The sequence below is a fragment of the Sceloporus undulatus genome, chromosome 1, assembly GCF_019175285.1.
Source record: "Sceloporus undulatus isolate JIND9_A2432 ecotype Alabama chromosome 1, SceUnd_v1.1, whole genome shotgun sequence".
Lineage (NCBI taxonomy): Eukaryota > Metazoa > Chordata > Lepidosauria > Squamata > Phrynosomatidae > Sceloporus > Sceloporus undulatus.
In genome coordinates, this window is record NC_056522.1 from 202,902,668 (window position 1) to 202,926,363 (window position 23,696).

General features: G+C 40.1%; 1 protein-coding gene across 4 annotated transcripts in view; it reads left to right on the forward strand.

The window, feature by feature from the left end:
• The first annotated feature begins 5,445 nt into the window (after window positions 1-5,445).
• Window positions 5,446-23,696, forward strand: part of ZNF385B (zinc finger protein 385B) — a 185,319-nt gene continuing 167,068 nt past the window's right edge. For 2 of the 4 annotated variants that reach the window (XM_042461595.1, XM_042461602.1), the window contains exons 1-2: window positions 5,446-5,503; window positions 7,030-7,332. In XM_042461595.1, coding sequence (XP_042317529.1) covers window positions 7,032-7,332 — 301 coding nt within the window. In that variant the 5' untranslated portion in view covers window positions 5,446-5,503; window positions 7,030-7,031. Of the gene's footprint in view, window positions 5,504-7,029; window positions 7,333-22,132; window positions 22,526-22,980; window positions 23,317-23,696 lie in introns of those variants that run through there. The other 2 variants (XM_042461621.1, XM_042461614.1) reach the window with 2 other exon arrangements.

Genomic DNA, 23,696 nt, shown 5'->3' on the forward strand with positions numbered 1-23,696 from the left:
CATTTTACACAGCTTCCAGCCGCTTGGAGAGGAAAACAATGGCCCATGGCGCACATGCACTGCTCTGGCACATGCACGCACCCCATTATTTCCTATGCGGCTCGAGCATAGGTGGATTTTCCCTTACGCTGGGGGATCTGGAATGGATCCCCCACATAAGGAGAGGGCCCACTGTACTTCTGTCCTCACTTGTATAGACTTGCGATGACCATGGAAATAAGAGTACAGTCAGCCCTCCACGTTTGTGGCTATGTCTTTTGCAGACTTGATTATTCACGAATTTGATTAATATGTTCTCTCTGGGAATCTCTAGTTCCTCCATCAAAACTGTGGTCAACATTCAGCAGAAGTCTCACTGGAGGACCTAGAGATTCCCAGACAGAACACTTCTCCGGTCATTTGTAAGTGCTTCAGTGCAATCCTGTGTTCACCTTCTGGCAGATGTTGACCATAGAGTTGCACTGGAGGACCTGGGCATTTCTATAGAGGTGTTATTTCAGATAAAAAAAATAGTATTTTTTTTAATTTGCTGTGTTAACCCCAGTGAATGTGGAGGGCCCACTGTATTGTCATCTGCTGAAGGTGCTGATAATTCTATTTGCAATGTTTTTAGCCTCTGACATCAGAAAATCATTATACATCAATAGCCACATGTACTTTTAACTCGCCATACAATTCCATGCCCAGCGCTAATTACAATAAATGATTGAATAACTGGTTTGCACCAGTTTTGAACTAGTTCTGATACTGACATTGAATTTTTTAATTGCAGTATAATTTTTATAATTTGCAGTAATTCTTGCAAAATGAAAATAACAAAAAATAGCGTGAGGAAAACGGCATTTTTAAAAACATACTGTTCTCATCCACAACTGACACAGCCTTTGAAGTTGTCAGACACATTTGCCAACTGATAAGGTATCGTGACTTGCATAGCAAGAACAGAAAGCCCCAGTTTAGCTCATTTCTGGTACTTTTATTTTTGGCTCTCCCGTCTAAGAAAAGCAAATATAATAGAATAATAAGTATACAAATCAATGGTGTGGTCAAATTTAGAATATTATTTACAATTCCAGTTACTCTACCTCAAATGGGATATCATAGAGTTGTGAAAGATATAGAAATACTACTAGAATAGTCAAATGAGGGAGTGCTTTCCTTTGGGGAAAAAAGGCTAAATATAGTATATGGGTCTTCTTAATGTATAAGTGGTGATGAGACAAGTGACTAAATTATGGATAGAGACAGCATCCATTAAGACTAAGAGTACATAGTTTGCTCAAGGTTACCCAGTGTGTTTTATGGCTGAGCTGGGAATCAAACCGTGGTCTCCAGAGTTGCAGTCCAAGACATGAACCACTGTGACAAGCAGATGTAGCTTAGAAAACCTAATTTTGAATACACTGGTCTTAACTTAATTTCCAGCCATAGAAACACTTTCTCATTTGTTAGAGTTTGGCTAGAATCCTGTTGGTGACATACATGAACTTTTCACATGCGTAGTCTTTTATGGTAATTATGCAAGAAGCTATTCAGGAACTCCTTGAACAATGCCTCCCCTGCCATACTCAACAAGCCTGGTTGAAAGGGAGGGTTATGTTCCTTTGGCCTTGAGTGGCTGGGGGAGGCTGCCAACTGGCAGAAACATCTGGCTGCAGCTGGAGGAAAAAAGAGCAGGTGTCTGCCTCCTGGATCTGCAGTGCATTCTTTGGAATCTGTTTGCTCTCACCTGCAGAAGAACTGCAGTTGACAGTTCCTAGTTCCCTGAACCTTCCCACAATCACTAAATAGCTTAAGGAGTGTGTGCCTAAAAGGATATGCATGTTTTCAAGTAGGCATGTGTGCCTAGCCAGCCAGAGTTACACTCAACCCCATGGAGTGCAAGATCTGAGCCTTCGGAACATCACTAGGTCTCAGATTTTGGTGCTGAATTCTCAGGGCCTGGGATGCTCTAGCCTTGACAACCATAATAAGGAACAAAGGTTTTCTGAATGGTCTTGAGGAAGGGCATTACTGGATAATATGGCACTCGGGGTGGGTGGGTGGGGGGGGTGGAGTAATGTGTGGCCATCCAAATACTATTAGACATCTGATGGGAGTTATGTAATGCAAGAACTTCTGTAAGATCACAAATAGCTCAAGCCTGTGCTTAAGTAGTTTTGCAGAACTTCTGTTTCAACGTGCTTTTCCTGGGAAAGCAATTAATCAACTGTACTAAATACCCTAAAGGCACCAGATCCCATCTGATCTTAGAAGCTAAGCAGGGTCAGCCCTGGTTAGTACTTGGGGATAGAGAGAACAAAAAGGATGAGAAAGAGTGTATGGGATTAGGGAGGGAGGGGAAAGAGAAGTGCAATTAGGGGATGTGAGAAAGGGGGATAACAAGAGGAAAGAGATAGAAAATACATTAACCAGGAATTTTGAGGGAACAAGGGGAAAGGGGGAAAAGAGAATGAGAGATAGAGCAGAGAAAGAAAATGTGCTGAACCATGAGATGGGGCAGAGAAGGAAAACAAGTAAGAGAGAAAAGTGGGACTAGGGAATGAGGGACAAGATAAGGGTAAGCAAGAACAGTGAAACTGTGACAGAAAAGAAAAAGAATAAGAGAGAGAGAATGTGGGGAAAGATGTTTAGCTATGGGTTGTGAAGGGAAAGAAAGATAAAGAGGCAAAATTAAGATTTTTAAATAGGAATCAATTGTCTAACTGGATCTGCGAAAGTAAAGTGTTTGAGGCTTTTCACTAATAATGGAACAACCCACATACACCTCAGACTATGAAATGAAATTGTACTGCAGCTACATATTCAGGGCTGGGGTGAGAAAGGTAGTGGCACAACTGGAGATAAATAGCAGTAAGACAGGAAAAGCCACAAAGCAGCAGTTCTTTATTCAGTGGCTCCTGGGGCAGTGAATACTCAAATAACTTTCACGAGTTGAACATGGAACTGCCCTGCCATAAAATAAGGGAAAGGTTAAGTTGTAGTAAAACTGTTACTGCAGAGACATGGTGATTTCATCTACAGGTGGTGAGAACTGTGGAGGGGAGGCAGGCATGTTTCAAGCCTGTTCCAAGTCGTTCTCATGAGATGCGTCTGGCTGCAAGAACAAAGAAGGGCCCGTATGGGAATGAGAGTGGGAAATGCCTTTATTAATTGTAATGAAAAAGAATTGAGCATGCCATGAATTTGAAATTGTGTGTAGTTTAATTAGACAATGTTAATGCTTGCTGTTTAGCTCCTACAATGACCATCCCTGGTATGGAACTGAATAAAGGTTTGCTGTGTTTTAATTACTGAAGTCTGAATTTCTGAATATGGTTAGCTGCCAGACTTGACAGCAGCTCAGTATTTACAGCACTGACTACTCCCACTCATTGAGTCTTGGTGCCCACTGTGGTTTGAGAAAATTTGAAAGGGTGAGGAGTTGGGAAGAAGTTGGCTTTCCTGAAACCCTGTGGAGATACTGCTATAGTCACTCCAGATGATGAAACCTTGGGTGTTTCTACACCTCAGGAATAAAGCAGTTTGATACTCCTTTAACTGTCATGACTCTATCCCACAGCATCCTGAGATCTGTAGTTTAGAAAGCACCAGAGCTTTCTGACAGACCAGGTGGAATGTCTCACCAAACTACAAATCCCAGGACTCTGAGGGTTTGAGTCTTGGTGGTCAAAGTGGTGTCAAACGGCTTTATTTCTGCAGTGTGGATACATCTTGAGAAAAAGCCTTTCTTGGAAGATCTCAGAAGTTAGGCTAGCCTATATGGAGAGATGATGGTCTTTCAAATAGTCAAGACCTAATCCACTGACCTTTATGCAAAGGGATCTTGTGGCACCTTTGAGACTTACCGAAAGAAAGAACCTGGTAGCTTTCTATGTACATATTATATTATATTAATGATTTGGTTTCAACACTTACTGCACAAGATTTTCATGACGCTGCCTGCCGTGCAGTCAGGCATGTGGCATGATGCAGGCATTGGGGAGGAGACAGGGACGCCAGCGTGCAATTGCCACTCCCCCAGTCCAGCCCGATGCCAGCGTTTAGTGAGCTGCCTTGGGTCCCTCCAGGGAGAAAGGCAGTATATAAATAAAATAAATATATATATAAATAAATAGTGCTGGTCTATTTAGCCCCTAAATCTATGAAAGGTTATGCTACAATGTCTTTTGCTCAGTTAGTTGGCTATTGTCTCTGAATTCTATTCTTTATAAATCATAATAAATTTCAATTTGATGGATGCAGTGCAGTAGAAAAAAACAATATGGGATTGATGCGATTGGGAAAGTGAGAATATAAGGGCTGTCATTTTCTGCATACGAACCAGTACCTACATAGTACTTCATCATAGAAATCAATTCCGGTAGGCTTTTGAGGGATATAATTAATATCCAAAGCTAAAAATAAGAAAGTGCAAAGTAGTCATTATAATTTTATTTAATGACAGAGAAGTGCCAAAGACAAAGTTGTCTATGAAAAGCTCATTTTCCTTTCAAGAATTTCTGTTTAGGTAGAAGAAAGCAACTGTGATTTCAAATTAGGGCAAATGAATGTTTTGAACAACGTCTGGGCAGAAGCATTTTGCCCTTAAAATGTTCTCTCGCTTACCGTTTTTCCATTGTGGATTCCTTCCTGATTCTGTCAGGATTTCACCTACACAGGTGGCTATGTAAGGCAGCCAATCTAGGCAGCCCATTTGTGGTATCATGAAAAGGCAGCACAGTGTTAGGCATTAATTTATTATCTTGGATTGGATCCACACTTAAAAGCCAATCTTAACTGGCCAAGATAGTCAGGGTCCAACTGAGTTGACACTAAGCCCCTGAAGCTGTGCTGAATCCATCTCCCTCCCAGCCTAGGGATGTTGTAAATTACTTAGGGCTGCCCTTGCCCTGATCATATTGGCACTATGACTGTGTCCCTGGGTTTGAGGAGGTTTGAATTTAGTGTAATAGCTCCTCAGATGCATCTGAGGAAACAGGCTCAAGTCTATGAAAGCTCATGCTACCAACTTCTTTCTTTCAGTTAGTATCAAAGTCACTACAAGATCTCTTGACACACTGATTTTCCAGATTAACATGGCTGTATTTTTGAATTCATCAGTTGCTAGTTAGCATGTTGCTGACTTCCTTTTTCTTTGTTTTTTCCACACCTTCTCTCTTCCTGCATTCTAACTGTACATACGCAGCTCTGAAGTATTAGTTATGATGAAGAATGATCTAGTGATACGCTCTGTGTTAGTAAATAATTTAACTAATCCCTAATAAAGAACAGCACAATCTTGAAAAACACTAAATGAGTGGTACAACATTTAACAATATTTGTGAATTACCTTTGGGCTAGTCCCCTTTTGTTCTGCAATGCAGTATGTCTCCATCGTTCTCTCTCTCAAAAGTTGGATCATCATTTTTTACAGTATCTGAAGTGTCTGAATAGTATTTTCCCACTTGGATAGCAGAAGAGTGAAATTACTGGAATCAGAACAAGAGGGAAATTACTGGAGGTTAGTTTTCAGAAAATAAATCTCTCCCCCTCCAGCCCCCAGTGCTGCTTCTCCAATCAGATACAGATGCTCTCCAGCATTTCACAAATGAAAATAATGTGACCAAGCAGCATCAAAGTGTGGTCAAGATGGGAAAAGTTATTATTGAGAGGAAAAAAACCAGATAAGTGAGGAGAGGCTGCAGCAGTTCCCTTGTGTCTGAACTTACTGGGAAGGACAAGCTTCTGCCCTTTCTCCCCTCATCCTCTTTGCTGAGTTAATTGAGTGCAAACTACTCTTGTACTTTCAACTCTGTTTGCAGAAATTGAAGTAAGCTGGGGGAAAGTGGGAGGAGAAACATACTGGGATATTTAAAAAGCATCTGGAAAAGTAGGAGGATGGATTAATCAGGACTTTCCCTGCCAAATTGGGACATGTGGACGGTATGTGCTGCGTTAAACTAAAAGCATATATGTCAGGAAATCTGGTGGTGGGCTTCCCACATAGTTCTCACATAACATGTAGTTTGGTCCTGAAACTGATGTTGTGGGAGATTTTAAAGAGATGCATTAACTTAATGCAGCTTATATATGTTCCCCTATATAAAGGAGGATTGGCAAAGATAGGTAGAATGAAGTAGAAAGAAGACAAACACTGGCAAAGGCCCCTTCCCCGCAGCCTGCAAAGGGGTGTCCTTGGGGCTTCAAGCCCCAAGGACATCCCGCGGCAGCAGGGAGGAGGAGAAAGGGGCCGCTTGGCCCCTTTCTCCTCTGCGTTGCTGGGCGCAGCCGTCTGAAGGCTGTGCCCAGCGATGCAAATGGCAAAAGGAGCTCTGTTTTGGAGCTCCTTTTGCGGCCGGGGAAGGGGTGCACTATGTGCCCTGGCATGGCGTGACGACGTCACGTCCGCGCCGCCCCGTATACAGGTGGCGCGGTCATGACGTCATAATGGCGGCAGCCGTGTGGAATGGCCACTGCCATTTTGTGTGTGCTCCGCGTGTGCTAGGGTTGAGGGCATTCAGAAAGGATGCCCCTTTCTAAGCCTAGCACGCGCGGAGCGCACACTTTTAGGCCCATTTGTAACGGGCCATAGTACCTACATACAGTTGCCTTCAATGTATTGGTGTTTATCTCAGGCAGATATCCAGAAAATTAAAAGAAAAGCAGAAGACACTGATAAATGAAATGGAAAACAATATGCAATTTTATGTTAATGGAGAAAGAAAAGAATTCCCTTTAAAGTGTTGGGACACAATTATGAGAATGATTGTGTAGAAAAGTTGTTTGCGACCAGTTTTTATTGGTGATTAAACTCTGGTCTGTATCACATGCTACATATTTCTGCATTAACAGCAGCCTCTGCAGAAATGTTAGCAATGCTGCCTGTACTATTTTTGTATTTGATGATTTGTTGAACTGCATCTTTTAATGCACATAAAGTAATAGGTGCATGAAGGAGAATGCTGACTTAAAAGCACTTGTTTATTTGGTTTTTGGCCTCAGTATATTTTCTTTCCCCCCTCCCCTGCATTTTTTCCCTTTTTGTAGGTATGAAGCACCCCGTGAGTCCTGACCACATCTTTGGAGATGGAATTATGAATCCAGCAGCATTTCTGCGGGGCCTTGAAGAAAAAGGAGTGAGACATGATAGACCAGACTATCAATCAAGTAAAGAGAAAAAGAAGATACTATTTTCCTTTTGTGATGTGTGCAATATCCAGTTGAACTCAGCTGCTCAAGCTCAAGTTCATTACAATGGAAAGTCTCACCTGAAAAGAATAAAGCAGCTGAATAATGGGACACTACCCACAAATACAGCTACTGGCACTTTGTTTGCAGGCAACAACACAGGTACATTTTTAAAATGTACTTTTCAGTGGGTATATTTTAATGCAGTGGGGGAGAGAAGGAGGGAAAAGAGTGAGCGAGAGAGATCCTACGTCTTATATCACTGTGTTAGAGATAATAAGGGCAACAATATTTTGATTGGTTTTAGTAGAGAAAGGTGTTATGCACTTTTCCTTTGAGAACCCTGGCCTATGGTACCATAGTATGGGTTGCAAAGTGAATCGCACTACTAATGCTACCTCACTCTCACTAGTTAGGAATGTGATTAATCCAGTTTCCAGTGTGGCATTTAAATGGAGACCAAGGCATTGGGTCCTGTGATATTTTTCTGATTGTTGAGCTTCACTGGTAACATCCACGGAAGGCTCACATTCTATGTTCCAGTACAGCTGTAATGATCCTGCTCCAATCAATATTTTCCCTGATTGAATTTTTAAAATATAATATCTGGTATGGTAGTGAATAGTTGAACTTAATGTCCAAGTTCAGTCCAGCTGGATCACTCTGGTGGCCACATGACTACCAGAGCAATCCTCGGACAACACTGGCTCTTTGGCTTAGTAATGGAGATGAGCGCTGCCCCCTACAGTTGGTTACGACTAGACATTCATGTCAAGGGACTACTTTTCCCTTTCCCTTTTATTGTGGGAAGCTTACTCTTTATTTTCCCTGTCCACTCTTCACCCCCACCACACCACTTTCTTGTCTCTGTTTTTTAATTCTTGAGTTTGTCAGTAACCATCAGTAACAGATCACAAGATACAGGTGGTGTCTAGCTAGCTGTAACCAGCTGGAAAAACTGGTGCTAAGCCATCCATGCACCTCTGAATCCAGGGAGAGGTTGAACAACATAATTGCAAATGTGACACATTCATTTTCCCATCTCTGCCTTCTCTTAGATCATTACCTCACACTCTTGAGAGTATAAAATATATCAAAAACATACAGCGCACCTGTGTTTTACGCGGGCATGCATTAGTGGGTTTCAGCACATACTGAAAGCCGTGGCAGAAGAGCCCGATGTATGCCCCGGAAGAAGTAATGGGATGCGTGCCCATGGAACGCACACACTGCTGCACTATTGTGCCTCCACAGGTGCGAGCCCCATTACTTCCAATGGGGCTCCAGCATGCAGGGAATTCCCCTTACGCGGTGGGATCCGGAATGGATCCCTGCGTAAGGGGAGGGCGGAGTGTAAATGCAAGGTGAATGGTCAGAATCATATGATTCCTTTGTTTTCCATTCTCACAATTATATTGATGATTTAATTTAGGTATAGGTTGAGTCTTCCTTATCTGAAATGCTTGGGACTAGAAGTGTTTTGAATTTTGGATTTTCTTTTAGGCAGCCGGGGGGGGGGGGGGGGTTTTTCAATATTTGCATATACATAATGAGATATTTTGGAGACAGCACCCAAGACTAAACATGGCATTAATTTGTGTTTTGTATACACATTATACAACTAGCAATTTTATATGTAACATTTTAATAATTTTGTGCATCAAACAAAGTCTGTGTCCATCGATCCATGAGAAAATGAAAGTGTCACTATCTCAGCCACCCATGTGGACAATATTGGAATATTTCAGATTTAGAATTCTGGGTAAGGGAGACTCAACCTGTACCAAGATGTTATGTTTATTTGTTTACTAACTAGTAGGTAGGTTGCTTATATCTTATTTTACTTTTTTGCTCCATGAATATGGTGGCATATAAAATAATCAGAAATGATAGGGTACACAACTGAGACTCACTGGGTAAGGCTCAAACCGAAGTTTCAACCTTCCTGTAGCTATGCATGTGTCCTTTGAGAAGCCTGCCTCAGTTTTTGAAAATGAATGTTTTAACAACCTAAATTACAATCAATCTGATAATCCCCAGTGGCCTCACAGATCAAGGAAATATTACAAATCTATTCCAACCCCAAATTATTGCTGTTTCATCTTTGGCTGTCTTTATAAAGAAAGAATAAAAGTGGCTTTCTTCCCTTTATAAAGATGCAAAATGTGCTTGAGTCGTATTTTCTTTTCAGACATAAGCTTTTAGAGGTCACCTTTTATAAAAGTAATATCCATCATCCTTTCTTGTACTAAGACAGATAGAAAAGTATGTCTGTGCTTAAGCAAGGCTATCTAGAGGAGACAGAGGTAGCTGCTTTTGAACAGTTTCTGCTAGTACAGCAAAGTATTAATGAAGTGACAGACTGAAAATCTTACTAGTGAGGAGCTTATTTGTTTTTATAAATATGAAGTATTTGCCCTTTTACATTTTGGAGGTTTCATTCTCTTTGCAGTTGTTTCATGTAAGAGCTTGATACTTTTTAAAAAAGTTCTGTCTTCCCATCCTTTTGCTTTTGTTTGGCATGTACTGGGAGATAAAGATCATACCTGTGGTAAATCAAGCTACATTGGGAAATGAATAAAATTGGAATAGATGTACAAAAATAGAAAAAGCAGTTTAATTTCAAAATTACATTCATGATGGAGCCAGTGTAGTGTTGTGGTTTGAATGTTGGACTAGGATTCTGGAAAACCCAGAATCCCACCTCAGCCATGGAAACTCTCTGTCTAACTGTCATGCTCTCTTAGCCCAAGAGGAAGGCAATGGCAATCCTTCCCTGAATAAATTTTGCCAGGAAAATCCTTTGATAGGGTCTCAGTAAGACAGACTGAAGGTATATAACAACAGCAACAACTGGTGTAACTATAGCACTCCACAATTTTCATTTAGCAAATTAGGAGCCAATCTTGGATTAGGGAATGCCCACTCCATGCCAACAGCCCTTCATCCCTCTTGTGGGCGTAAGTGAGGGGAATCACTCCACCGACTAGCAAAAATTAAGAAGTTGCTTGGTACAGACATTAAATCAGTTAAAGTTTGCAAGAATCTATGTGATTGTTTTCTGTTTTCATTATTTTTATGCCACCTTTTAACAAAAATATTCATGGCAATGAAGAACTGACAACAGTTAAACACAGTGAATCCTAAATGTTTCCCTCCCACAAACTGAAATACATCTAACTGGTTATACTCAATATAGAAATGACAGCAATCAAAATTCCATGTTAGGAGGTCATGTCCACTGAAAAATCCTTTCTGGAAGGCAGATTGCACTGGGCCTAGTGGACTTTGGCCAGCAGGGCATTTCCATGCCTCTTGGGTATTTTATTATTAAAGCAATTCATTATTTATTTCCTTATACTTTTAGAACAAGAAACGTTTTGTTGATAAGTACAGTTAACATAATGTTGTGGTAATATATTCCTGATGTATTCATTCATATTAACATTCTGTCAGCTGTAAAAGGCTTCCCTTAACACAGTATGTGAATTCCCAGTTCCACCTACAGTTTTAATCATGTTTTAAGGGATGTTATAGTTAAACCTCAACTGATGTTAATTTTGGTGCTGATGAAGGGCTGTGTGCCTCAGTGGTAGCAAATGCCATCATGCTAGCTTCAACTTATGACATCTACGAACAAGAGAATTCCAAGAGACCCTGCTCAGGTCTTATATATCCAAGGCTTTGTTGAATTAGTCTGCCTATAATTCAGTGTTTCCCTTTTCCTACTGCGTTCCATTTTACCCAGCATTTTTATCAGTAAGTTATGTCCTTTCATGTACAATAGTACAATACCTTTGTCTTCATGTACAGAAGTACAACAGCCTCAGTTTAGTTATTTTGATTTCTGTTGAGAGTTCAAGCTTGATTTGCCCTCTTTGATAGCCCATGGTGTCTATCAGACTATCTTGCAACACCACATTTCAAATGATTTAGGTGATTCCCTCACCCCATCATATTTTTTCATCATCCAGCTTTCATAGCAATACGTCAAAATCGGAAATAGAGTAGGCCTTTGGTATCTGCTAGGGTTTGGTTCCAAGACCCCCTGTGGATATCAAAATCCACAGATGCTTAAAGCCTATTATACACAGTGACATGTAAAATGGTATCTCTTATATAAAATGGCAAAATCAAGCTTTGCTCTTTCAATTATACACACACACACACACACACTTTCATCTGTGGATGGTTGAATCTGTGGATGCAAAATCTATGGATACAGAAGGCTGACTGTACTATGTCGTGAATGGTTCCTGCTTTATATTTCATGATATTTAATTATATTTAGTGATGCCAGTGATACAAATGCGGCTGACAATAGCATTCCAGAACTGCTGGACAGGTACAGGAGAGTCTTTCACACCTGCAAAGTTCTCCCACCCCACTACTTTTGTATTCAGTTACACATATTTTTTTAAAAAAGGAAATAATATCACAGTCTCAACTAGCATTATAGGAGTAATATGTTTAATACTTTATGGATCTACTGGGATTATTATGGTGATAATGTGAGCAATGTGACTGGACAGCAAAATTTAAAATTCAGTATTATTTAGCAGTCTCTCTTCAACCTTGTTTTTAAACTCTAGAACAGACATATACCTAGTGTTTCCTGAACTTTTGTTTGCCCCACACCCCTAGGAAACATTAGACTAATGTTCACAGCCCCTACAAAAGTACTATCACATTTGAAGATGAAGAAGTTTAATTTTTAATTATTGAACCACAAATTGAACCACATACAATACTGCAGGTGAACAAATTGAACTGTTTTTAAAAAGCTTTTAACTAAGTGCATAAAATGCAAATCTAAATTGAGCAATTAGATTCTAATTTATTCAGAAAAAATGAGTGATGACTCATCACTCAAGGACACAAGCCACTCTTTGTCGCACCCCCTGAAATTCCATTTCAGGCATCCCAGGTTGGGAATCCATGCTCTAATCACTTTTAACACATTAATGGCTGTTTTCAAAATGACCTTGTTCGGGTTAACACATATCTATTTTGGATATTTAAAATATATGTTTGTTTGGTTGCTACTGATATGTTAAAATACATTTGTTCCTGTTTATCTACAATAGGAATGGGGGAACATGTGGCCTCAGAGGGTCTCCACTGAGCTCCCCCTCTTCAGCTGTTTCCATCCTCTTGAAATGACCCCTTGTTACTAGTGGTGGGAGAGATGATGCCTGCTTGTTGCTGGCTTGGGTTCTCAGTCTCCTTTGCCTTGTCCCCTTTTTATCAGCCCATTCAAGATACAGCTGTTGGAGAAAGCCCCTGACTGTCCAGCCATCTTAGACTATGTGTTCCAGCATGTGTAAAAGCATTGCTTTGCTTGTGTGGTTGCTGCATCATATTGGGATCTGCTTTTCAGTGGGTAGTGAGCAGGTGCCAAGAAGAGCAAAGGTAGCAAAGTGCTGGAGGAGAGAGGGGAGAGTAAAACACAGCCAGTCTACCTCTTCCTAGAGTACTCTGTTTGCTTTGCTTGCTGTGACTGCCACAGCTGAACAGGGTGACCAGATGTCATAACCACAAAGGAGGACAAGGCACCGCAAATGTAGGGCATTCATAAAAGCTAAAAACACTAATATAAATATACATTCATTTCATATGGTTTCTTTACAGCTATATCATATACTGTATATTGTTTTTTATTTATGAACTCAACCATGTGTTCTGATGAACCTTTCTTTGTTAAAATGCCTTGTGGTTCGCATACTACGTATAGAGCTTTCAGGAAGACAAATGATTATAATTGTACTTTACTAGCAACAAACCTGTGACTGAATCTACATTTAAATTATTCCTTTCATTTGTCCATTATTCTGAAATTAAGGGGGAAACCCTTTCAACATCTGCATTGTGTTCTCAAGCAGGCCATTGCCTAACACATTTGCTGCCCCTTTCCCCTCTGAGTAGGTTATCAGACAGGGGACGAAACATCCTTGTCCCATCCTTTCCCCGTTTTTATAGTGCAGTCGCGAGATTTTCACACAACATCACACTTATCCAGTCACTATCCCATCCAGAAAGCGCAATTGACCCCAATCATGTGAAAGACTTTCAAACGATGTCACGCAGATCCCATCATTGTCCTGTCATTGAAGTGGCATTGCCCAGCATTTTGCATTTATGGTTATGCAAAGTTCACGTTAATGCAATGCCGCTTCAGTAAAAGGACAATATGCTGCAACCTAAAAGCCTTTTGCAGAATCGCAGTCAAAGATGGGATAAGAACAGAGGAGCAATCCTGTCCTTATCCCGTCTGTGAGTGATAATCTCTTGGGAACCAAATGCTTCCTGAGCTCAGGGGCAAGTCTTGTCTGCCGCTGCTTCGAGGAAAAAATAAATTTAGAGGAATCTAACCTATCTCCCTATTTGCAGTGTGGACACACTGATAGTAGACCAATTTCTTGAATGGGAAACAACAAATGTAATGTTACTGAATTGGCTTCTTAGTCATGCTCAAAATGGAAGACATTTTGGAATTTCTCCTGGACAGAAGGGTGAAATGTAGGACATGTCCTGGAAAAGGAGGACATCTGATCAGTCTGCTGCTGAAGGAACATTTAGCTGTCAATTCTGTTGTCTTCTCTAACTGCAACTGGGGCTGGGGCTTCTTGTCCTTGTCCTTAGGCAGCAAAATCAAATGTGATGTTAATTCCAATTGCATCCATTGAATACCTGGGCTCCCCAAGTTAATGTTCAGAGACAGCAGTGAGATTGTGGTTAAATAGTGATCTTTTCCAGCCCCAGTTCATTATGATCCACACAAAGTTTGCTTGGTGTGCTGGCATGGTTTCAAACTCACTTTCTGTTGGGGAAAAAGTATTTCTTGGACTCAAAATGGCTCACCTGCCCCCCCCCCCCAAAAAGTGTTTTTCATACCATGCAACTGTCATGCTTTGGTACGTAAGGTCCTGATTAACCTTGTGTTATCACACTTTTCCATCTACTTATAAAATGTCCCTATTTCTCTTTCCTCTTCCCACTTTCCCCTTTTGTTGTCATCTTACTTCATTTGCTGCAAACTGAATGCAAAGTGCAAAAGCTGGGGTTTCAAGGCTGGAGCTTAAGTTACAAAAGTCACTTTGGGAAAGTTACATCTGGGCTGCAAAATCTGAACCTTTTCTAGACCTTTTTATTTATTTATTTTTGTCGAGAGCACACCCATAGGGGAAAATAAAGAAAAATACAAATTATACCAATAAAGACAGCAGAGATAAGGAAGAAGTAAAAAGGAATGAGTAGCAGTAAGGATATCAGTGTTAAACAGAGAGAGGGATTAAAAGAGGGCATGCTTTGAAGTCATTTAATTTTAAAGGCAATGTATTTGGAAAAAAATGTGTAGTGAAAGTTGTGGTCTTTGTTCTTATTGTTATATTTGAAAAAAACCATGTATGATAGTATATACAAATGCTGTAAAGTGTCTTGCACTATCCCACAATTATCATCAGAGAAAATACTGATTCCTATACTATAATGATTTTCCTGTTCTTGTTTGCATTTTCCTAGATTTACTGTTAAATTAATAAGAGTCCACAAGATGGTGCTGTGAGCATTCACACAATTGTGGCTAAGGGAAGTTAACCTGCTCATTCCTCAAGGCATCATTCTGCTAATCTGGGGAATATGTCTCTCTCCGCCTCTCTTAATGACTGTTTGGACAAGACAGAGGCAATCATTCTGCATATGGCCCAGTTTTATGAGTTAAATGCCCCCCCCCCCCCCCCTTTACATCCTTCTGTCACTGGCTTTGCTAGGACGTTTATCTTCAGATATATAAGGCAGGGAGGAATTCACCTGTTTTCCAAAGCTATTTATTATACAGAACTAAACTCTGGCATTTGTCATTTATCTCTCCTCTATAGAGGTCCGAAAATCTGATGCAATGGCTGTACAATGATATAAAATAGACTGGCATTACAAATCTGCAAGAGAAACTGAGGCGTCACCTTGAAATCTGCAAGAAAATGAAGGATATAACTTACTTTAACCAATACTTGAGAGGCATAGACTGGAATCAAGTGTGATAAATGAAAACAGTATTACAGAGAAGGAAAATAAGAGTTCTTCGGGGTGGGGGCACAAATACCTAATTTTGTGGAAATACTATTGTTTTAGGAAGTGTGAGCTGTTTTTATGAGTTTTCCCTTTGCAAGTTCTTTTAGCAAAATTGTTATATTTAGTAAATCCATTAGCAGTGGGTTATTTCGGCAAGTATTGGGGAAAACAGTACATAGTTCTATAAAGCCAATTTTAATTTGTTCACCCAAACGTTGTTTGCTCAAAAGCTTTTACTGTTGTTGTTGTTTCATATTATCATGCCAGAAAACTGAAGGTTGTTACGTTCTGCAGAATGGGGCTAGAAGACCCTAGAAAAAGGTTTGAGGTGCTGTTTCTTCTACACACACACACACACACACACCCCATGTTTCAACACCATCTAGTTTAATTGAAACTTCTGCCACAAAGGCTTGCACAATTTGAAACATTTTGTTCAGTTCTAATAAAGGCATTGCCAAACTGAGGCTCTTGGGTCAACATGGCTATGCTACTTTTGTATTTCCTTTGGAAAATACTGCATTTACACATTCAGGGCACACTCTGTCCCCAAACAAAGACTGTCTAACATCTGGACGACACTGATGGTTTCATCTCTTCCAGTCTCTAGATCAGAGGTGGGGAAACTGTGAACTGTATGCTAGAGGTAGCCCCCAAGGGTGTTTTTCTGTCCCTTTATTTTTGAAGGGGGACTACTAAAACAAAGTGCTTTGTAGATTTTTTAAAAAGGGCTAGTCCACAAAAACCAGCCAGCCAACCAACCAAAATCCAAGTTGGGCAATACCTGTATTATAACCAACCAGAATGCCACAGAATTGTGAAAACTTTCAGATTCTCTAAAACTCTTCATCTGGGAGCACAAGGGGAAATTTCACAATGTTTTTTCCTGCCCTGGACTGTTTTAGGCTCTGAGAGTAGCCTTTACCTCAAACCAGAAGTGACTCTCTCTGACCCTAATTTTTTGAACCACCTACCCTAATGAAGAGTTCTGCAACATTTGAACATTTTGTGGAATTTTAGTTTGTTCTAATAAAAGTTATTGTCCAGCTCTGGATTTGGAATTGATTTGGTTGCTTTTTGTTTATTTTCAAGGCGTCACACAACTACATTTGGATGAACAAATTAAAGCCATCCAGGCAAGGCAGATCAAGGAATAGGATCAAGGATTTGGCCTATGCTGGTTAGGATTAGATCAAGGATTTGGACTGTGCTGGATGGGATTACATTTCTCCTGAAGATGGGAGTTCACAGTTTGGGTGTACACCTAGATTTAACTCTGAGCCTGGGAGCTCAGGTTTTAGTGGCAGCCAGGAGCTGCCACTATTTCTTGAGATGTCAGATGTGCCCACTGTAATGCATGCCATGGTGTGATAAATGGGGTCCTCCATTTATCAGAGGACTTCCCCAGACAACAAAGGGTTAATTGTTGGGGGAAGTGCATTCTAATGAGGGTTTACATCACAGCTGATGAGATGGCAACTGACCAATAAGTTGGGGGAGCTGGGACAGAAGCGTGAACCTTTGAGATGCTTCTGGGAGAAGTTTTTAAAAGCCTCCTTGCAACACGAGGCTTGAGTCTTTTCTTTTGCCTACCTGTGGGGCTGTCTGCCTGGAGGCAGATCTTAAGGAGCTGGTCAAGCTGGACAATGGAGTCCAGGCTCCCAGCATCCAGAAATATCAAGGACTATAAATCCCATCTGCACTGTAATTAAGATTAGGAACATGTACTAGTTAGTGGTGTTAGGGTTTTGGGTTATTTTTTTTTTTTTGGCTTGGCTGAAATGACTGCATTTAGTAACTTACATTTGTGTTGTGCCTGCAGGACAAGGGATCCTGCATGTAATTATATCCTTTGCTCTAGAATTCCTTAGTTAGAATAAAGCTTTTTTAAAAGTACCTTGCCTCTTTCACACTCCTCTTTCATGTGCCTTTGGCTCGGCTACTGCTCCTTAAGTTGGAAAGGGAAAGGAACTCTATAAATCACTAAGCAAAATCCTGGTGGGTTGCTAAGGGAACTCAGTCTAATTCATCAGGTGATGGCAGCTACTGGAAAAAGGGAGGTCTAGAGGTTGCCCACAGAAATTCCCTCCAGCTCAGCAGGAGTGGAAAGGGGATTCAAAGAACCTTCATTCAGATTGTGACTTATGTGGGCAAAGGGGTCATAACAGGAATGCAGGTTTGACTCTGAACCCAAAGAAATCATAACATATGGTTACACATGGTGTAGCCTGGTTACACACAAGGGCAATCAAATGTACAGTGGACCCTTGTTATACGCTGGGGTTTGGTTCCAAGATCCCCCGTGTATAACAAAATCTGTGGATGCTCAAGTCCCATTACATATAATGAGATAGCAAAATGGTGTCCCTTATAAAAAATGGAAAATAAAGGTTTGATATTTGAAATTTATACTTTTTTTGAACATATTCAAACCGTGTATACTTGAATCCATGTATAAGAAGGGCCAACTGTATTGGTACTCCTTTTTTTTTTTTTTTTTGAGAGCATTCCATAGTTTTTTGTTGTCTATGCAGTCAGAAGCTTTGCTGCAGTCAATGAAGAACATGCAGATGAGATGGCAACTGACCAATAAGTTGGGGGAGCTGGGACAGAAGCGTGAACCTTTGAGATTCTTCTGGGAGAAGATTTTAAAAAGGTTTTCTTTTGGAATTCCCTGGTGTGCTCCGTTATCCATCATACGTTTGAAAGGTGACCCCTAGTGCCTCTTCCCTTTCTGAAACCTACTTGCACTTGTGGGATTTCATGTTCTATATATGGCAGGATTCTTTTCTGCAGAATTTTGACCATGACTTGTCTTTGCATTAGTGCAATCTTTTGTGTCCCCTTTTTTGTATATAGGAATGTATGTTGATCTTTTCCACTTTGTACAAATTACTAGCTTTCCCCATGCTTTTTTTTAAAAGGACTGTTATTTCTTACTTGCCCACTAAAGGCTGTTTTGAGTTTGGTGCCTTGGTAAAACCATTACAAAATCAACTTTGTGCTGTTACTACTGCTTCAATGGTTTTCCATGTTTAAAAAATGTCTGGGATCATCATTGCTTTGAAAATGGGATTTCACTCTGACAACCCCCCCCCCCCAAGAAAAAACCAACAGGTTTTTTTCCCCTTCCAAGCTCATATATTTGAATATCATCAAAATGATTTTTTTTTCTCTTTAAGAAATGTGAAATAGTACCAAAGTGATAATCAGCATTCTCCAGCAATTTAGAAGTAAATGCTAAGGCACTTATTTTATTTCATGTTTTATTTATCAGAACAGCAACTAATTGTGCTATGCTACTATAGTTACATGCACCTACAAAATCTGTGTTTGTGATGTTAGATGATTAAAATGGTTAATTTACATAATTATCATTTGTAATGAGTTTAAAAGTTTAGGTTTGATCTTTAAAACAGATGTACTGCAAACCAACTCAGAAGTACAATAATTTGGATGGTATTTTTTTTAAAGAGTCTTTCTCTGGCATGCTGCAGTATATATTTTTCCTACATGGAATTAACTACAGCTGCCTCTTGATTAGTGAGATACAGTACTATCATAATGCTTCTAATTGCCATAGTTCTTTATTAGGCTTCCTAAATATTTTTCACATGTCAAGTCTCCAGTAAGTAAAATGGATTTTTTCCCTATGTTTTGTGAGTTCCTATTTCCAGATGCCGAACTGATAGCTGTTAAGTCCCAGGGCATGAATGTTTCTTGTTTATTGCTATTGCTTAGTTAAACAGCTGGCAAGTGTTATCTTTCCCACCCCCACCCCAAAAACTCCAATTGTAAATTACTGTAACTTTGAAGTATAGCAATTAAAAAGAAAACACTTGTTTTCAGAAATGTGAGAATCAAATTTTTATTACTAAGAGCCAATCCATCTGTTCAGCAGATTGATTAATTGATTGATTTCATTTATATGTCACCTTTCTCCCAGAGTGAAACCCTAACCAGCTTCCAAAGAGAATCAGTTAAGAAATCTTAACACTAAAAAATTAAAATCCATTGGAAATCCCCACATTAAACAATATAAACTCATTTAAAAGCCACACAAAAGTTTTAAAAAATGAAACGGGAGATATGCCTTCTTTGTGTACAGTGAAGATTCTGTGTCATAGTGGGGGAAAAAGTCTATGCACTTTGCCTTTAAATTTCATGACAGTCCATAAAAGACATGGGTGAGAGCCAGAATTCATAGGACATCCCTCAGTTGCAGGGTGCATTTGGTTTCCTTTGCAATGTCATTGACACTTTTCCTGTAGCTTTTTTTCCTGATTGCTTTTCTTGGTGTTGCATGTACACATATACTGTACTATAGAGTTAAAGGCTGTGCAGACTGGCCATTAAGGCCAGCTTGGGGGCAGAGTTGGGGCATGGTGTCCATATGTTGCAGCGCTCCTCTAGTGCTGCATTCACATGACGCAGCACTAAAGGAGCACCCGAAAGCCTCTGCGCCTCAGCTATTGTGCCCTGGAAAGGCCAGATTTGGCTGTGGCATGCGGTTGCTGTGGCCCGATCCAGCGCAGCTGGAGGCAGCTGCAGGCCACCCCATAGGGTGAAAATTTGATTGAATGGAATCAAGGGGGAGAAAAAAAGAAATGGTCATAAAACAAAGTTGCAAAATTAGATTGAAAGTCACTTAGGCTGCTGCCACACTGCAGAATTAATGCAGTTTGACACCACTTTAACTGTCGTGGATCCATCTTATGGAATCCTAGAGTCTGTAGTTTGTGGCAGAAGCAGAGCTTTCTGATAGAGAATTCTAAATATCTCACAAAACTACAAATCCCAGAATTATATAGCATTGAGCCATGACAGCTAAAGTGGTGCCAAACTGCTTTCATTCTGCAGTGCAGATGCAGCCCTAATTACATTAGGAATGTAAAATATAACACTTGGTTTGACTTAAAATTAGCATGTTTGACATATTAAAAGTACAATTAATTTAGCAAACAATTATAAACTGCATCCCCCCCCCCTTTTTGGGAGGGAGTTATAAATAATGATCTATTTGGAATAGCAGTTTATAAATAAAACATATTATTATTATTATTATTATTATTATTATTATTATTATTATTATTGTTGCAACAAAGTCCTAAATTGCTAGGAATCTCTTTCACTTTGCCAGTTTATGGGGAATAAGCAAAAAGAATAATCAAAACAGAAGAACTTAAGTACAATAAATAAAATATTGGTCTCATCTAGTTTTCCATGATGGCACGGAGACAAAAATTAATTACAGGGATGTTGGATACTGTACATAGTTTTGCTTAAAAGTCTACCTGCTGCATAGTTTTTAAAAATAGTGCGGGGGGCAAGGGATAAATAGATGAGCAACTTTTCTTAAATATTTTATTCGTAATTCTAAAATAAAATATCCCATAATCAATTTTTATTACATTTTCCAGAAAAAGCAAAAACATCCCCCACACCATTTTCTTGGTCTTCACTTCTCTAAGGCTGTGTATCTGATAATAAAAAACTGAATTGCGACGTTGTTAATAGTTAAGGAGAAGGTAAGGAGAGGAAGACTTGAGAAGACAGATAGGTTTCATTGAAAATCGAAGAGCAGACTGATCCTTGGGAATCACTAGATTGAAAGAATGTGGTTAGCATGTTCTGACAGTTGAGAGACAGAAGGAAGAAGCAAGTCTGGATAATAATCAGACTGGAAAATAGTTCTGAAAATGAGGATGGATCAAGAACAGCCTCCTTAGTTTTTAAGCATGAAGGTGATCATGACACATTAGGACACAGTAGAGGGAGATGGAGATGCAAAATAGTTGATGGAGAATAGTTAGATCAGTGGAATCAGGATTGCATCTAGAAGGCTGGACAGGCACAAGGTATATCATCATGAAAAGAGCAGGGAAAGGAAAGATAAGGTGGAGAAGAGAGAAATATTATGGTTGACTGCGTCAACTTTGTCCCTAAAGGAAGTAATGCCCAGGATGCAAATGAGGAGGAATCTCAGGAAGGCACATGCTAGTATGACATCAAAAATAAAAAAGAAGCATTGTGGATCACTGATAGTGGTGAGGACAGTGTAGTAATGTTGCCTATCCAGTAGTAGAGGAGGACTGCATCTGCACTGCAGAAATAATCCAGGTTGACACTACTTTAACTGCCATTGCTCTATGCTAAGGAATTCTGGGAATTGTAGTTTTATGAGACCTATAGCCTTCTCTTCCAGAGAACTCTGGTGCCACACCAAACTACAAATCCCAGAATTCCATAGCATTGAGCCATGCCAATAAAGTGGTGACCACTTGGATTATTTTCGCAGTGTGGATGCAGTTGAGGAGAAATGGGGAAAAGAGGAAGAAGTTAAAGCAAGCAAAAGTCAGATTTTTTTTATTTTCCTCCAAATGTAACACTAGATAGTGTTCGGAAGTAGCAGGTGAAATAAAATGATAATCATATCATTAGACTGTAGGCTACAGTCAGAGTAGAAGTCCTACAGAAAAAGATAATGCATTGGTGGGGACAGAGTAGGGAGTCAGGGGTTGAAAGAGCCAGTTCTTGGAGAACACAAGATCAAGTGAATGGCATTGCTTAGTGGAATGAGTCTGAAGTTGCAGGACAAAGTGGGAGCTTGGCAAAAGCAGGTGGCAGTTGGCTGGATCAGTGAATTCATCAGGTAGGAAGATGAATCAATGTAGGAGAGAACAAAGGTAATTGTTTAATAAAAAGTGTTGGTGAGGAGAAAGGGATGGCAGTACAGAAATATGGCATTGCAAAAGAGGATGCAGACATTTATCCAAAGAACTTGAGCATATAAGGAGCAGTCAGAGGTTGGACTTCACAGAATCTGGCAAGTGAGGGGTTCAGTTCCACCACTTTGGGTGCCAGAGCTGGGTATTTGGAAGGAAAGGCTTTCTGAATGTGAGGGCACCACTACACTATCCAAGGAGGGAGACAAGTGTTGGTGAGGGCCAGGAGATGGCATTTGAGGAAGAGGTTGTGGAGATAGTGTGTGGCTGCTTTGGGAGTGAGAAAGCAGGAGAAAAAGGAAATGAAGTAGGCAGGGAGAGGCAGTGATTGGGAATGAGAATCAGAGAGAGGGGATAGGTGGATGTCACAGTGATAGAAGGAACAAGCTGCGAGTTGAAGACAAAAATAGAAGGGCTGGGTCAGTTAGAAGCTGCAGAGAGCAAGGGGCTTGGATGAGAAGAGGAAGAGCAGTAAGGTAGAAAGTGATTATCCCAGAATCCATTTCAACAGATGGAGTGGTTGGGTACCAAATGGATTCCACAGTGTCTAAATTAACAAGGTCAGTAATCCATGATGTGACCCTTTTAGTTTGCCATATTCATTTTTGTCTTTTGAGGGAAAAATATGTTTCTGTGTTAAGCTGTTTTAGGGTAGCATATAACTGATGTTTCTTATATTGTGCATTCTCTTATGAGCGGGGGGGGGGACCCTCACTCAATGTGTCACTATTTTCATTTTTAAAACATCCCCCAACAATAAACCTCAGTGCAGACACTGGCTGTGATTTCTCCTCTGTCACTTTGAAAAACCCAGAGCTAATTTTAATGCTCAAACAGTTTAGGAAGATGATTCTTCATTCTGTGTGGTTGGGAGCTATATCTATAGAAGCATTTCATAATCATCTGTCTTTGCTTGAATTTGATCAGAGGAGCAGATTCCATGCACTGATAACGAAGCCTTAAGGTTACCTCTTTCCACCTCAAAAGACCTTCTACTTTGACAGTGCCGTGTGTGTGTTTGTATGTGTCTGTGTTTCTGTACAAATGAGTGTGTGGGACTGAAATTGCTCTGCTTTCTTTACAAATGACTCAGTGTGCTTGTCCTTCCCTAAAATGCTGCCAGCGTGTAAAGGATTTTCAATGAGCAGTGCAAATAAGCCAGCAGTGGGGAAGGTTTGAAGCTGCACTGGTATAACAGTTTACTCTCACACAGATGAGCAGGGCTGGAGAGCCAAATCTCTGTAGAATCCACTGTACCTCTTTCTGGACACATTTGGAAGTTTTGTATTTCCAGCCTGGTTTCTTTTGAAAGCTGGTACTGTCATAATGTGGAGTGGACTTCCTAGCAAAGGTGAGCAATGATTTGTTTCTGTTTTTAAAATAGATTAGAGAATGGCTTTGAGATACATTCCTATGCATTCGCACTTGTTTGGCACCGATATATTGTGGAAGAAGCATTGTGTGTTTCTGCTATGCCAGCGTTGCTGCTGCAAAGGTTAGGAGAAGCATGCCAAACCAGATCACGTTGTGATGGTTCTTGGTAGTGGTTTGCATTGTAAACACAATTCCATAAACTGAGTTAAATTTCCTGTTTTTCCTGTGATTTGATTTGCTGAAGAGGCTGACCTAACAGATGATCATTATACATTTCAAATTTGTCATAATGCAAACTATTAATAGGATATGATTTGCTGATCATTAATCAGGCTAATTAATTACCAGTGTGATTGG